Genomic DNA, 16925 nt, shown 5'->3' on the forward strand with positions numbered 1-16925 from the left:
CATTTTCAGGACTTAAAAATGCCTGAGCTCTAAGGAAATATATGCATGATTTAAGTTTCTGAAAAAATTTTAAAATAGCTGGTTATTTCACCAGTGGTGCCTTTAGAAAGTAAACCTCAGAAAAAGCTGTTTAATCAGACAAGCATGAATGGTTCTATGGGAAATCAGAGAGTTTCAGTAAAGTTTATCTGCTCTGAAAGCCAGTATCAGAGGAATAGATTGTCTTAGCACCATTACACATTTCTACTGCATTTTGAACCACGGATTATTTTCCCCCAACATCCAATTTGTATACTCACATGTGAAGTGAAACTGTCAGCTGAGCTTCTCTCCTGTGTAGGCTGTTCTAGCAGTGAGGGCTTGCAGACTCACCTCTTTAAGCAGAACTCATGCATTGACACTAAACTTTGGGATTCTATCCACACATGCACAATTTCATTTCCATTACTCTTTTTGCACAAGACTTACTGACTGCTGGTCAGTAAGAAATCCTATTGGTACACTGGAAAAACAGCATCCAGCACTCTTCCCTTTCATCTATTGGTTTGGTATTGTACTTATTTTCATCATCAAAGTCAGTGGTCAATAAGGCTTCAAACATTGCTTTAGGAAATGAACCATTAAGACAATGTCTATATCACTGTTCAGAATATGACATTTTACATAAGATTTCATGAAACATAATTTTAAAAAATATTTTTAAAATATTGTTCTCTGTGCACTGATAAAAATCAGAAATTTGAGGAGGATTTAGCATAGTTACGCCAGGAAAGGACAGCTTTCATGGAGATCAGGTTCCTGCTCTTTGTAAGCTTTAAGTTACTTCTAAGCCCCAAAAACACACTTGGAAATCTCAAGATTAACTAAAAATTCCCAACAGTTCTGTTTACACTGAGTGATTCACTTACATATGAAATCGAATGTCATACTATGTAAAAATAAACATTATGCTCCTTAGCGCCTCAAAGATTGCAACATTTTGCATTCCTGTGACTCTTCTGGACCTTTAATTGCTAATGGCCTTAAGTCAAGGTAGCTTCTCAAGAGAAGTGACAGATGTGAACTAATAGATGTATTTACAATATGGTATTCTTTAGAAATTATATCACACAAGAAAACCTAATTGTAATCTCATACCAAAATTCTGTTCACCTTAAACTCCTGTTGCTTGGCCATCATCACTGGCATGTGTCTCACAAGGAGAGGATGTTTTTCCTTTTTGATTTGATTCCCATCATCTTCTATGCAGAACCAACCTAACAGGTTATCCTCTGCTGTAATGGAAAGAAAAAACAATAAACACTCCACAATCCTTTCACTGAATAATCACTTCCACCTTTCCACAGAAACAGAAAAGAATTCTGTCAGGATGAATCAATACAAATCAGGCTGTTCTTATGCCATAGATGCATAAATGACAACACGAAACTACGAGCAGAAATTCAATTGAATAGATTACATACATACTGATAATAAAAAACCAGAACATCTTACATTAGCAAAACGTCAAGGGTAGTCTCTTAATGATCTTGTAAATTGAATATTGAAGGAGAAAAAAACACATCAAACCTCTCCTCAAGACTCTAAGAAATCTGTTTGTTGAACAGCATTTCTCTGCCTGTTTAAGAAACATCACTACCAGCTGCCAGTTACCATAATTATAAGGATCCTTGTCCTGGAGTGATGGAAACATCCATTCTCTCTTCTTTTTTGTTATTTTGCTTGTCTTCCATGAGACATCACAAAAGCACTCTATTTTGACCATGTGCTGGTGAAACTTGCTTTCAAGCAAGTTAATGTTTCTCAACTTAGGCATTGAAAAGTCCAAGTATCTTTTGAAACCTATCCCTTTGTGCAAACACAGGAGACTAAGAACATCAAAGGACAGCATACTTTTTATTGCTCTAACTTAGAGACTATTTGTGTTGATTTAGATGCAACAATTGATAATGAATACCAGACTTCATTAAAATACTGTTGAAAATTTATTCCTTCATAATGAGTGCCCTGTTTTATCTATTTTATTATTTTGCAGTGATACACAATCACTACTACTTACTGTATTGCAATTTTAAACATCTATAGTTTTCATCAAAAAAGGAAAATCATTCTCCAAAAGAAAAAAAAAAAAAAAATATATCTTACACTGTACATTGAGAGTTATTTTAACTTGTTATGAAATTTGAGTAACTAGGAATTACCAAGGGCCAGTTTAGCCATTTGTAAATTGTTGATCCAAGACTGTTTGATGGCAGGGGTAAATGTATTGAACACAGCTGTAAAGAAAGTTGGCCGCCCAGACCTGCAGTGCAGAAAAAAAAAAGCCACCTATAAATGCATTTGGTACGAATATAGCCATGGCTAAAAATATTGAGCAAGATGAAATTTCATTATTTTCTAATACTTAGACAAAGACTCAGCTCTGATTGAAGTGTGCAGGCTATGATATGCCATATACCATATACTTTACATGAAATGTTATGAGAGGAACTGGAGAAGGAATGTAACAGCAACTGTTCCCTATTAGCTGTCACTGCCACGGCTCCTCTCTTGCTTCTTGCATCCAGAATGCTGGGCTGAGGAACAGGAGAAAAGCTACAGTGCTGCTCTGGAGCATTAAAGCTGGGCTCAGGAACAGGAGAAAAGCTACAGTGCTGCTCTGGAGCATTAAAGCTGGGCTCAGGAACAGGAGAAAAGCTACAGTGCTGCTCTGGAGCATTAAAGCTGGGCTCAGGAACAGGAGAAAAGCTACAGTGCTGCTCTGGAGCATTAAAGCTGGGCTCAGGAACAGGAGAAAAGCTACAGTCCTGCTCTGGAGCATTAAAGCTGGGCTGAGGAACAGGAGAAAGGGCACAGTCCTGCTCTGGAGCATTAAAGCTGGGCTCAGGAACAGGAGAAAAGCTACAGTGCTGCTCTGGAGCATTAAAGCTGGGCTGAGGAACAGGAGAAAAGCCACAGTGCTGCTCTGGAGCATTAAAGCTGGGCTCAGGAACAGGAGAAAAGCTACAGTGCTGCTCTGGAGCATTAAAGCTGCCAGCATTATGGCTTAAGAGCAAAACTCAGGGGCTTACTATGAAGACAGAAGGGAGGGAAGAGCTACAGATTCCCAAATCCTCACTTGTACATCTATACCTAATACATAAACCAATTTAGAAAGTTTGTAATCAAGATTTCTACTGACTTGTCCTGCTTTCCTGGGAGTTGCAGCTGAATTCTACAGCGATCTGCTGCTCTGATTTCATCTTCTTTTTTCAAAATCAGCTTTTGTAAACCTGAGGTCCAGTCATGGGCTACAGATTGGTTTAAGTTCTGAAAAATGAAAAAAACTAAAATTCAACACCAGCCTACCTGCATGTTGCAAACAGGATAATAAGGTGATTCCTGCGTATAACAAACAATGACACATGCCTTCAATTAGACCACATTTCCATCATGGATAATTTAGCCATAATTGTAAACACAGTTCAGAAATATCTGTAAAATATTTTCTAATGTATTTAATCTAAACATTTAATCCCACACTGCTCAGTTTGATGATGCATAAATGACATTCCCAAGTGTTTGTCAAATTAAAGAATGTGAATTTGTATCAGGTGTATGCACAAGCCTTTTACTTTATTCCAGCATCACGAATTCTGCTACTAAAGAAAATATTTTGAAAACATCTACAAATCATATGGAAAATATGCTTTTGTTCAAATCTTTGAGTCAAAATGTTTAGAGAATCATCATGAAAGATGCGTGGTCTAAATCTGTTTAAGATGCTGAAACAATAACTGCAAGGTGAGTGCTCTGTTGCAGAGAGTAAAAGCTCACCTGAATGTACAAAGCATCAAGACTAACAAGTACAGAAGCACTCCCACTTCCACACTTTCCATCATCAGAATTCTATGACAACTTAAGTGTTTTTCAAATATCAAGAAGCTGACCTCATTCCTCAATTAAATTTGTGTAATGATCTTACACACATCTACCCTGAAACAGTGACTGATTTTTAAGCTTTCAAAGTGTAGTTGCCTCTGACTGTCAGTGCAGGCTAGAAAGGTTTTTTATATGGTGATGGGTGAATGTCTTATGGTATATCTGTGCTATACATATTCCCAATTATGCAGATGAAATTCACTTTCTAATACTTGTGAAGCTTTTCCCAAAAGCACTCTTTCCATAAATTTCATTCAGAGTACATATTTTCACCAAATGCTATGTTTTATTTAATGCCTTTACTCTGAAGCCAAGATATGTCAAGAGAAACTCAGCTTTCATATATTCATACATATACACACATTTGCAACCTGTGGTGGCAGGTAGGAGTTAAAAACTACATGTAACCACATATAAAATGTATAAAAAACCAAGCAAAAAAGTAATTGTTTGAAGTCTCAAGGCTTCATTTGGTGTTAAGTACTACATTTGTTTGCCAGAATATAAGGTAAATCAAAGGGATGTGAACAAAGTTAAAGCAAAATAGCTTCAAAATTCTTCTGAAAGTCCTTTTATATTTTTGTGATTTATACTCAGTTTTAAGTACAGTTTCCCCCCAAAAGCCAGGATTATGAGCTTGGATGGGGATCAATAGCTTCCTCCAAACAACCATCCTCCTACTACCATGTCTAACTGCCAGAATCCAATTTCTTAACATCAAAATGTAATTCTGTTTCCATATAAGCTTATCAGCTACTGAACAAATGCAGACACTTGTAGTACCCACCTACACTTAAAAACAATAAAGAAAAGCAAGATTAGAAGGACAGCTGTAATCTATTTATAACACTTAACAATCAACACTAAATGCTGTTAACTAGAGGTAATACTAGAGGCAAAAATTATTCCACTTTTTGCAGAGAGGACTAAAGAATGCCTTGCACAAACCCTACAGAGAGGCAATTATACAACTTTCAAGTCTGTTTACAAGAACAGACTTGAAAAATAAATCCAGCTTTGTTTCTTACCTGATAGTTTCCTTTAAGGCTGCTTATTAATTGGCTAATTTGACCAAGTACGTTCAAGTCATGTAAAAGGTTCTGCAGATCATGGTACAGTTGCCCTGGTCCCATATAGAGCTTGTCTGAAATGAATAAAACCATAAGGTTATACATAACAAAAATATGCAATTTTCAGTTGAATGAGGAAAGCATCACAAAGACAATATAAACATATATTACACCTTAAAATCAGAGTGGTTTATTTCTTTGCACATACAGGCATTATCATTTGCATTACCTTTTAGATCATCTTACAGCCTTTTTAGCTACAAACAAGATTCAAGTTGTTAATCTAGTATGATAGAGAGCACTATCCTAAGTTTTAATATCCCACCCTAGAATTGTAACAAATATCAAAGCTTCACTGGCCCCAAAATCTCTTGCTGCCATGGAAGTTTTGTTTAGCACCAAACATCAGACTTGCTCTAACACATTAATGCAAACATTTTTCCTGGAGGTTGTTTTTGGTTATACGACAAGCAAAAACATTTATCTGTAGCTTTTGCTATGATGGTTTAAAATTAAAAATTTGCTTTATTGGTCATGAGACAGTTCTGGGTCATACATCTTTAGCTTAACTCTAACACAAGCCTGCAATTTCACTGAACCACTTGAAATTTTACTGCAATCATGCTTAAATCAATAAAGGATCTGTTCTAAAATCAGCAGCAAATCTGAACAGCAACAGAAATATTTTATGTTAATAATCAACAAGTATAAGGGAACAGTAACTCAGAAAAACACACTGTTTACTAGGATAAGGTGTCTAAATGCATAAAGCTTGCAAACCCCTGCTAATATACTTTGACTACCATGATGCTAGGAGTGGAATGGTTATGTAATTCCTTTGGAAACAACACTCACTGTCCCATAAAAAACCCACCCTGACTCATACAGAGTCAGCATCTTTCCCTTGGGCTGAATGACAGAACAGGACTGGATTATCTTGCCCGGAAACTCCTGCAGTTTCTTTAGCTCACAGAGTGCAGTATCCAAATATGGATCCTTCATCCTTGGCACAGCTTTGGAAGCCAGTCTATGGGCAGCAAATGCCCCTGGATCAGAAGGATTCACAGCGTGCACACAGTGCTGGCTGCTGGCTCTGCACGAGCTGTGCCACCTGCTCTGGCTGCAGGGCAGAGGGTGCTGGCACAGCCCAGGTGCCACACACACTGCTGGCACCTCTGCTCCCCCCAGCCTGCTGCTGCAGGGCCAGGGTACAAAACACAAACCAAACACAAAGCTGTCCAAACAGCCTAAATCGGAATAAATATTAAAAATAACATGCATGAAACAATTCTACTTAAATCATTAGTATATGTTTAGTTAGGTATGAAAATAACTTTTCTAAAGACATTTTCCTGTTTGGAGGAATCACACAGATAGAGGCCATCACAATGTTTTTCTTTAATGTAATTCATTGTATTAAGCTGGAAGTCTGCCTCAAACCCTGAAAAGCATAAAATTTCAAGACTCAAAGAAAATATTAATGGCTACTTTATTTAGTTCTCCATTTCACTGCAGGAAAGTGCAACATAAACCTGAAATATTACACATTCCCATAAAATTCCAAATTATTATCTGGCCCTTAAATCTTCTGGTAAATTGGATCAATAAAATTATTTCTGTGCATTGCACTTGAGCACCAGACAGGGAATGACTGCCCTTTACTACTGTTTACCCATCCAGATAATAGATGTGATTATCATCCTCTTCTTTGCCTGCTCTGAATGCTAATTAAAAGAACAATCTAGCCTTTCTTACCCTGAAAACCAAATTAGTCCATAAGAAAAGATAATTACATTTATTGTACACCATGAAAAGAAACAACTCCAAATAGATCTAGGAAAAAGAATTTTGAAATTATGGTCAGTTGAGTATGTTTACAGTTTTGTTTCAAAAAAAAATAAACACTTTTCTTGAACTGCAGACTCCATACTTTCAATTAAGCTGCATTTTTACTTTCTTCAACCCAAATACTTGAGAAATCTCTCTTCTCTCCTTGTATCTATCTTAAGATAGCTTACACTGTTTTTCTTGCTAACATCCACAATAATTGTAATTTGTTAAGTACCAGAATCACTAGTTCCTAGATGCATCAAATTGTTGATTTTTATGGGGCTACTTGCAAAGAAAGGTGCAGATCAGTACTAACAGGAAATCTGTTGAAATGTAGCTAAAAGCCATGACAGTGTGTCTGGCACTGCAAACAAAACAAATTATATCATTCTTGCTCCAAACTTCTCTAACAAAAAGATAACTTCTGCAAAAAAAAAAAAAAAAAAGACACTGAACAGAAAAAATTGTTTGATTAGTTGAGTTTTTGGCAGAAGTCTTGTCACCTGGCATTTACAAACTCCACTACCAACCAAACCAAACATCAGGCGTGGAAAAATCACTTCAAGTCTTTTTGAAATTTAGCTATGTGGGCTTGAATCAAGAGAAAACAGAACAATCAGGCTGTGAAAAGCTGAGTCTGTGAGGCTTCACTTGTACAGGACAGATATTTTCACCCAAGCAAATTACATTATTCTTAAATTATAAAAGCCAGGGTCACTCTTTGTAGCTTGATAAAGACAGCAGACATTTTGTTTATTATTGTTTGGAGAACAGACATTAATGGAACATATAACAAGCAGCATCCAGGCAAGCCCCAGATGCTGCAGGACTTTATGCCACAGTGTTCAACTGAGGCCATAAAGCAAGCTTTAAGTGCCTACACAGATGGGCTTGCTCTGGGCAGTACATATATATCCACCACACCTGATAATCCTCTTCTTGAAGCTTCAAATAATCTTACAAATATCTTTCTTCCAGCCTTGGAAATAAGGCATAAATCTTGAATTTCATTCAGTAATTGTCACCTGAGTCTCTTTTGTCTGCATCATGCATATTTTATAAGCTATTAATAAGCAAAGATAAAAAGGATGCAATATGAATGTCAAAGCAAATAAACTAACCTGGCATCTGAAAGGCTGTCACCAGAAAAACCAAACAAAAGTAATTTTAGGCTCATTCATTAAAAGATCACATTCTTAGTACAGGAAAGGAAGCACAAAATCAAAACAGTAAATAATTAATGAGAGTCTGCTTCCATCCTCTGATGGTCTAGAAAAGAGAAACAGCCAAGTTAGGAAGAAATTTTAATACCCAAGGACAAGATCAATAGGCACCACTAATATCAGCCTTTCACTGAGGTCCCTAGTGGGCAAAACTAGCATAGAAAAATAAGGCTTCAAAAATCAACAATGATGTAGACTCATCAGAAGCAAGTTCTCCAAAAAGAGATCACTTGGATTGTGTCTGGATAATAGTTAAAAGTTACAGCAACTTTATCTCTGAACTGGGTCCAGTAAGGGTTACTCATAATGTCCTTTAAAATAGAACTGGCTTCTCAGTGATTAACCAAACACTGACCAGCAGCTGATCCTGAGAATTGTCTGATGGAGGGTTTTTCTTGAGTGGAGGAGGTGGGGGAAAACACTACTCTGTTCATCAGATGTTTTTCAGTTCACAGCCACAGACTGGCTGCTTCAGCCCACACATGTTCCCTGGACATTCAATTGCTGGCTATTTTGGGGTGGGTGTCACTCCTCCTTTTATCCATAGAGAGTGCACTGAAAAGCTCTTGGCTTCACTCCAAAGCAGATACGTGGTCGGTTTCTTTTGTACTGTGAAATGTTTCACAAATGATAAAGACATTTCCTTCTCTTTCCAAGCCACTCTTGTTAATTATCAAACTCTAAAACAACTTATTTTTCCTATGTGAAAAAAGCCCTTCATGGTTTTAGAGAAGGATCTCCCCAGCTCTACACATCCTACGTGCTACAGAGTGTGCCTGGGCAGGAGAGAAGGCAGCACGCTGTAACCAATAACCACATATGTGGCTTCAAAGGCAACTTTTTTGCATTCCACCTACAGATCAAGGGTGAAATCTTGGCCACATGTAATCTAGCAAGAATCTTTTTCACCAACTCCTTTGTTGCTAAGATTTTACCAGAGGAATTTGTGCCTCCCTGCAACAGGCAAGTTTACTGCCAACAACCAGTAATTCTTGCAAGGTATCCAATTCCTTGCTCAGCATTACAATGAAATACACTCAAGGTTAAAAAAGAAAACAAAACCACAACTTGGTTTAGAGGGAAGAAAGGAGGTTAAAGTTTAAATTGACTGTGCTGCTATGTAAAACTGGGGAGAAGATTTGCTTTTTATAACAATTTCTTCTTAGGTCAAGATACATTCGTGTATAATACCAAACATTTATTTTACCTGCTTTTTTCCCAGTATTACTCTCAGCACCACAGCTTCAAATTCATCAATTTTGCCTAGTATGAAGCAATTTTTATGACTGAAAAAGAAGCAATTTTAGGTGATTTACATCCAGGCATTTTCAAAGCCTGCAGGAAACTCCCTGGGTGTGGTTAAAGTCAGTTTAACTTGGTTCAGGCAAAAGTGGAATTGGGAAGGTTGTGAATAAATACACACATGCTAGAGAAGTGTCTGTGTGGTAGTGCCTGAGCAGAGGGGAGGATTCCCACCTCTGGCAGAGGGGTGCATTGCTGGGGAGCAGCCACAGCTCTCTCCCTGCACAACAGCAGCTGCCTGAATAGGTTCTGGCACAGCAGCTGCTCCCTCGGGATTGTCGTCCATCCGCTTCCCCTAAATTTTCTGTTTCCATGGCCACTTCAAGCATATTGGTTATCATAATCCTGAACTGCTCACACCCTATCCTTCCTTTCTAAGAATTACAAAGGGACACATTTATTTTCTCTGGTGATTTGTTACCTGTAAACATTTTCTACAAGCTCTTGTTGTGTGTTCTGATTCCCATTTGTGAATTAGTATTTTATCAGAGATTTGTGCTACCAAAGACAGAGTAGATGCAATCACCCATAATTTGAACATCTATTGCTAGGCAAGCAAACACAATGGGTCAGCTGGTCCCATCCCATACGAAACTCCTGTTTACTCCCAATTAGAAGGATTTTCTTCAAGTAATACTACATACATACATACATACATATATATATATATGTATAAATTCAAATGTCACACAAAGAAAATAAAAGCATCAGTCAAAATACTTTCAATACTGCACCTATTTTTGCAAACATTTCTGTATTGTCCATCATGTTGAAATAAAATACTGTTAATAGACAGACTGATGGGTGTCTCTTTTACTGCAAAGTAACTAATACAGACAACATCTGCCTTGAGTATAATCATTGTAATGACCTTTTCTCCACATAGCTCAGAACCACAATACATCAATACAAATTGCTTTTGGAAAAGCTATATTGAAATGAAGTGAAAACCACTGCATCATGAAAATTCAAGGTCCTTATGGAGATTCCTTTGCTTCTGAGACACATAGCCCTGAAGTCAGGCAAGTGTTGCACAGACTGGAAGATCATGAATGCTCAAGCACAAAAACCACAACTGAATCTCAGGAAGGCTCTTTTCCTGACTACAGTTCCAGTGTTACTGAGGGATAACACAAAATTAATGATACACTTAAAGAACATGCCAGATTTGAAGACCATTCTGAAAGGTTGGTATATCCCAAATTTGACTTGCCATTTGCAATCTGGCCTTCGAGTCTGAGCACATTTGTATTGCTTCCTCCCACTGAGCCATCTGTGTGCATCTAGGCAGCACACTGAAACATCAAATGTTATGAAAGGAAGAGATTTGGGAAAGTTTCAATCCTCATATAGAGCATAAAAATCACCTGGGATGAGGGAAGAAGTTACATATGTGGGAGGTAACTTTAAAAGCTGCTGTGTCTGAGGAAGGAATATCAAACTCGTACTTGTATAGGATTACACATTTGGAACAAATAATAAAAACCCAGGCCCTTACACAACATTTCAACTATATTTAAACCTGAGAAGCATGCACAGTCTACTGGAAAGCAAAGTATCATGATACTACATGAATTCTTGATCAGTTCATAATAAAACAGACAGATATCATGAGATTGTTAACCTATTTATGTTAAACTATGATGATGCAGCAGTAATATATTTAAAACCATTTAAGTGTAGACAGAACTGTTCAATTCTTTAAATTTGGCTTTGATTGTCCTAGAAAAGTTATGTTGATTTTTTTCTTCCTGAAGTAATAAGAGGCAAACAGCATCTCACTGCTTAATTTATAATGCCCACCATTAGAAAGGACAGAATGGACACTGTGAAAGACAATGTTGTATCTAAAGTAAAATAGTTTCCTGTATACTGAAGACCTTGATAATTAATATAAAGAAGGAAAACCAGAAACTATTAATAAGGCCCAAGACTCAATCACTGCAGTTGAGGAATTCTTCCCCCATACTTGGTACTAAATCCTGTTCCTATAGATACACTGGTATGCAAAACACACCACTGCTTTACAGCTGCTCAGTGGAAGAGAATTTATCAAAGTGAGAAACAACATTCTCTTTTCACAGGTCTAGTGGAGCTACTTTTCTAAGTACAAACAGAAAAGGAAATCTTTATGTGCCATTTTATATGCAAGCTATCTATTTCAGCAACAAATAAACAGAGTTGGTAAAAAGATTGTGAATCTTGGAAACACCAGAAACATTAATTCATTTCACATTTCATACTGATGTTATGCAAACATGTTTGCTTTGCAAAGTCCCAGAACACCTAGCTTTTGCTAGAAGGCTGGTGATGAGGGCCCCCTTCTGTACTAAAACTTTGTCTTGCACAGAACTTGACATATCCAAGCACCTATTATACACTAGAGGCACACCCATACCTCTGATATACATTGTCCCCAACAATTCTGTATGAGTGCTAAAGCCAGTAAAAAAGGAGATGAGGTTTTTAGATGCTGAACTACCAACTTCCTGCACGCTGTGTTATGCAAGCAAAGTCCCTGGCAGCACCCATATCACCACCCTCCTCACATTTGTGCCTTCACCTGCTCACTCACGCTGTTCCTCTTTCCACAGATGCATCAGAGGAGCACATGGCTAGGTCCAGTTTTCTTGTTTCTCCTTTATGAGAGTTTTTTAACAGATAGTTGGAATTTGACTAAAATAGTAATAAAAAAAAAAAAGTTGTCTAAAATCCTGGCTTATGACCTAAACAAGTCCACGGGTCAATTTAAAGTTCATCACAGAAAAGCAGACATTCTGCCCTCCCTGGTTTGCTTTTTCATGCTAAATCCAACTCATGATCTTCACAGTTGCATTCACCCAAAAAATCTGAGCCACCATAAGTCAACTAGGTCTCCTGATACTATACCACACTCTCAGGTCCAAACTGACCAAGTTTTTGAGTGGCATCAGTCTCCAGGTTTGGAAATTTAAGCAAATGGGAAGTCAGGAATGATGTCAGAGAACAAGAGTTTAGTTGGCAGCTATCAATGAAAAGCTGCTACATGCAGCTACTCACACGAATCCTTGCAGTACAACCCTAACTTAGGCTTAGTATCCTAGCGTGGAAAGAAGCAGCACAAGCATATACAAAGTATTACATGGTAAGCAATAAACCCCTCAAGCTTACTAGAATGCAAACTATTCAGTTCAGACACGGTGTAAGCAAGCAGTCAGGATATAGTCAGGACTCTCCATCATCAACTACCACGAAGAGCTTTATCATAAACATGAAATGACACTGTTCAGTCTAATCATACTTTAATCATGTATGCATCTAAACATAATTTATGTTCTTAATTATTGAAATTTATAATCTGAGTCTCTCAAACTAATGTATTAAATTAACTATTCTCACTGCCATGCAAGACAGGGGAGTTCTTCAGGTCCTAATCACAGAACCAAATAGCACACAACACCCAGTACACAGAGAAGAGATGGGAAACAACCCTCACAAGTCTCAACTCTGACAAAGTATTTTTAATATACTTTACCTCACTGTCAGTTGCTAATACCTTTCTCTCAACTAGTAATTACATGAATGCCGAGACCTGTCTTTCTCCTTGTACCAGATCCAACATTGAAGAAATAGGTTGCATAAAAATTACCATCTAACCACAAAACTGCTTATTCACATATCTTGAGGAATAGCAAGATAAAATCAACAGCTTGCAACTGCAAGCAGTGAGTAAGGTATTGAATTCATAGTGCTATACCATTCGTGAATAAAATTATACAAAATAATGCAAAACCACCATGGAAATGTAAAGCCTCGGAGACAGTGAGAAGTAGTTCATAAGTTCATACATTGAGAGCATGGCTTCAGTATTATATTAAGCTCCAGCTAATCCTGACCACACCAGGAATTTCAGATGTAAAAGACCATAAACATTTTTCCTTCTGACAGAAGCAGCAGTACTGTGTCAGAGATTAAAGCAGCAGGGAACATGAGGGAGAAACACTGGAGCCCTGATATGCTCACTAGAGTGGACCCCACAGCCTGGCTCCCCAGTGTCACACTAGCTGGGACAATGGTCAGGGAGCTTCCTGGACAATGTACTGACTGCAGTTCCTGGCTCTGTTCCCAGGAAAAAGAAAAATGCTGTAATCAAAGACTTGAGAGTGAAAGAAAAGAGGTGCCATGCTCTTCTTTTGCCTCACAAGGCCCAAAGAGGAAGGCTGAGGACAGCATGGACCTGGAAGCACCTGCCCTCCTAAGGAGGGAGAAAAGTCACACAGGGCCTCTGGGATGCACCAGCATGGGCACAAAGGGTGAGGGAGAAACTGGGTGCAAAAACACAAACACTGATATAAACAGGAGATGAAAGTACACGTGGGAAGGCATTTAAACAATGGAAGTACTGCAGGGTCCCAAGACAGGTCTGCAGGCAGTTGTAAACTGGCCAAGCTGCCAGAGGTTTACACTGGAGCTCCCACCAGACTGTAACAAGTCACGTGGAAATGGCACTGTGAGGACCTCACCTCCCTCTTTCATACCAGCTGGGTTTCTAATAATTTTACTACTCTGTGTCATGATGTGGATGAGATCCCTGGCAACACAGAACAAGGTTTATAGGAAGTGGGTGACAAATCCTCTAATTGCTATAAAAAATACAAAAAGCAAAGAGAAGAGTCTCATCCTGCATGGGTGAGACAAGCATGTAACACCTAAATTGATCCTTGCCTAATCCACTAGATAGAAACTTATGTCCTCTTAACAAAGTCAAGTATTTAATGTCACCTCATTTGCTCAGATGAACAAGCTTTTTGGCACTAGATTTATTTAAACTCTTTAGTCTCTTGTTTGTATCTATCAGCGACAGTTTACATTTATAAACACATTAAATCTCATTTAGTGCACAGTGCATTGCCTTCTATAATATTAACTTTAAAATAAAGTCTTACATTATTAATCTTTATATATTTCTTTGAGATTAAAGCTAGTTCAATTAGCAAGTCATGCCACATCTTTCTTTCTAAAATCTTATCACCAGAGCTGGAGTTGACATGGCACTTAATATTAGTTTTGCATACTCTGGATATTGTATTACTATTGCTGTGCCTTAGGGGATCATAAAGCTGACTTTTTTTTTCTTCTCCAATTTTGTATCTTTCATTAGACAAGCCTGCAAAAAAACCCAGCTTTAATGGCAATGGCTATCACAGCAGCACTATCTTCATTTTTGAAAAGAGATGCCATTCCACTGAGCAAGATATTGATAGAAACAAGTGCACACTCTAGCCCATCATACACCCCTCCCTGGTTCCCTGGCAACACTCAAAGGCATTCACAAAGTGACTGCATCAAGCAGAAGGAAACTTGGAAGAGAGGAATCATTTCTGCACTTCAGCATCATGTCACTCCTATATATGACAGTAAACAAACCCCACAGAGATCAAGAACACAATCAAGGGGAAACAGAGTACAAATGTATTCCTGGAACTCTGAATGAGAAAGGGGAACAGCCGTGGTTTAGCAGTGCTGAGCTTTGCTCTCAGTCACAAACTGTAAACCTGTGAAAGAAAAAGATGACATAAAAATGAAGCCATAAGCACACTAACCTGATTTTTGATGTCATTGTTTTCTTCAGTGCTCATCACTGCATGGATATATAGTACAGATGGATCTGGATCATTTCCCCTTTCAGCCTTTAGACAAATGGCTCAAATTGATGTTTTTTTTTCATTTAAGTAACTGTCTATGCTGTCTATGTCTCTTAATCAACCTGATCAGAGCAGAACACTGCTGCCAGACACTGGTTTCCCACCCAGACACGGCAGGATGCCTAGTCCTCTTCCTTTGGTTCTACAGAGTCTCTCTAGTCTGTTCTTCTTAAATAAAAGGCCTGTGAGAAACTTCTCACTCACCCTTTTCATTCTTGGGGACCCAAGAACAGGTAACTAGGGGTGGTTGCTGTTGCTGTGGCACCAAACCAGCATTTGCCTCAGCACAAACCCCAATTCACAACCCATCAACAGTTTGCATGAAGTGCTGCAAACTCATAACATGTGCCAGAAGCCTGAGAAAATGAAACTCTGGCCAGTATATTTGACTTCCATTCCTATATTCCCAATTAAAAGGCAGTGAAATACACATATTCACAGTGATATTATGTACACATGGATGAATTGCAAGGAAAGGTTGTCTTCTGATTCTTCTAGAGGGGTAATACTGAATATTTTGGTAAGAAGTTACAGATTTACCCTTTGGCTATACTATTTATATTTTTGGAAAATATTTATAATATTTCATATCAATGACTTATTAAAAACAAGTTGTATTCACTGTGCTTTCATCCATCCTTTTTCTTATCGCAAAAGAACAGGTAGCATTAAACTTTCTTGATGCCCTCTTCCCACATATTCAACCCAATTGGGAATCTGAAGAGGTCACAGTAAACTGGAACCTGGCAAACATTGTCTCAAGGCAAGAAGGATGACTGTGGTAACTACATGCCTGTCAGTCCCACTTCAGTGTCTGGTAAAGTTACAAGGGTTTTTCTGGAGCTAGTGAAAAACACCTGAAAGGCAACACAGTCATTGGTCCCAGCCAGAACAAGTTCATGAAATTGAAGTCCTGTTGAAGAAACTTAATTTACTTTTATGATAAAGTAACCCAGATAGTTGATCAGGGGAAGCCAGTTGATATGAACTGTGATTTCAGTAAAGCTATTGATCTGAGGCTTCTCACAGGCCTCAAAACGTCCAGCATACAGTTGGATAAGCATATCATGAGATGGGTGAGAAACTGGCTCATAGGTCAGGCACAAAGGGTTATTTATTTTTAATGGGATGGTAGCACCAGACTGGTGTGATCTGTCAGTACTGGTGTTTCCCAAGGCTTCATTTTAGGCTCAGTTCTCTTCAATGTCTTCATAAATGACTCCAAGGAACAATAAGAACTTTACCAATGACACTAAATTGGAAGGAGTTGTCAACTCCCTTGAAGGCAGAGAGACTGCAGAGAAACCTCGACAAATTATAGGGCTGTGCAATCACCAAGCATAGCGAGTTCAACAAGGGCAGGCGCTGGATCCTGCACATGGGACAGGGCATCCCTGGATGCACAAACAGACTGAGCACAGACACTGGAGAGCAGCCACACAGAAAGAAATCTGGGGATCCTTGTCAGTGGTAAGTTGAGTCTGAGTCAGCAGTACTCTGGCAGCCAGGAGGGCCAGGATGTCCTGAGAGGCATCGGGTACAGCATCACCGGCCAGGTGATGGAGGTGGATTTCTTACCAATGCAAGTAAATCAAAACCAAGAATATACAAATTTCTGTTCCCACTGAAAACATTCCCCTGTTCCTATATTAATTCAACTTTTCCATACTATGACTGTGTCTGTGCTTCTGCACATGGACTAACTGGGGTGAAGAGAACAGCAACAGCCTATCAGAAACAATACATGGATTTACCAGGGGAAAAACTCTATCTCTCATCTTTCTGCCAATGGTTCTATGAAGAAAATTAGGACATCAGACTTTTTGGTACACATAATTAAATAACTGCTTCCACAAGAACTGTCTGTCTGGGATGCCAGAGAACTATACAGACTT

The 16925-nt window shown here is 38.4% G+C and overlaps 1 protein-coding gene across 8 annotated transcripts in view; it reads right to left on the reverse strand.

Annotated features, from left to right (window-relative positions):
• Positions 1-16925, reverse strand: part of ARHGEF10 (Rho guanine nucleotide exchange factor 10) — a 110496-nt gene that overhangs the window by 32605 nt on the left and 60966 nt on the right. For 4 of the 8 annotated variants that reach the window (XM_077174979.1, XM_077174980.1, XM_077174975.1 and 1 more), the window contains 4 exons: positions 4950-5065; positions 3182-3309; positions 2202-2302; positions 1138-1274 (listed from right to left, as the gene is read on the reverse strand). In XM_077174979.1, the coding sequence (XP_077031094.1) occupies positions 1138-1274; positions 2202-2302; positions 3182-3309; positions 4950-5065 (482 nt within the window). The remainder of the gene's footprint in view (positions 1-1137; positions 1275-2201; positions 2303-3181; positions 3310-4949; positions 5066-16925) is intronic. The other 4 variants (XM_077174977.1, XM_077174982.1, XM_077174976.1 and 1 more) reach the window with 3 other exon arrangements.

Source organism: Agelaius phoeniceus, chromosome 3 (genome assembly GCF_051311805.1).
Source record: "Agelaius phoeniceus isolate bAgePho1 chromosome 3, bAgePho1.hap1, whole genome shotgun sequence".
Classification (NCBI taxonomy): domain Eukaryota; kingdom Metazoa; phylum Chordata; class Aves; order Passeriformes; family Icteridae; genus Agelaius; species Agelaius phoeniceus.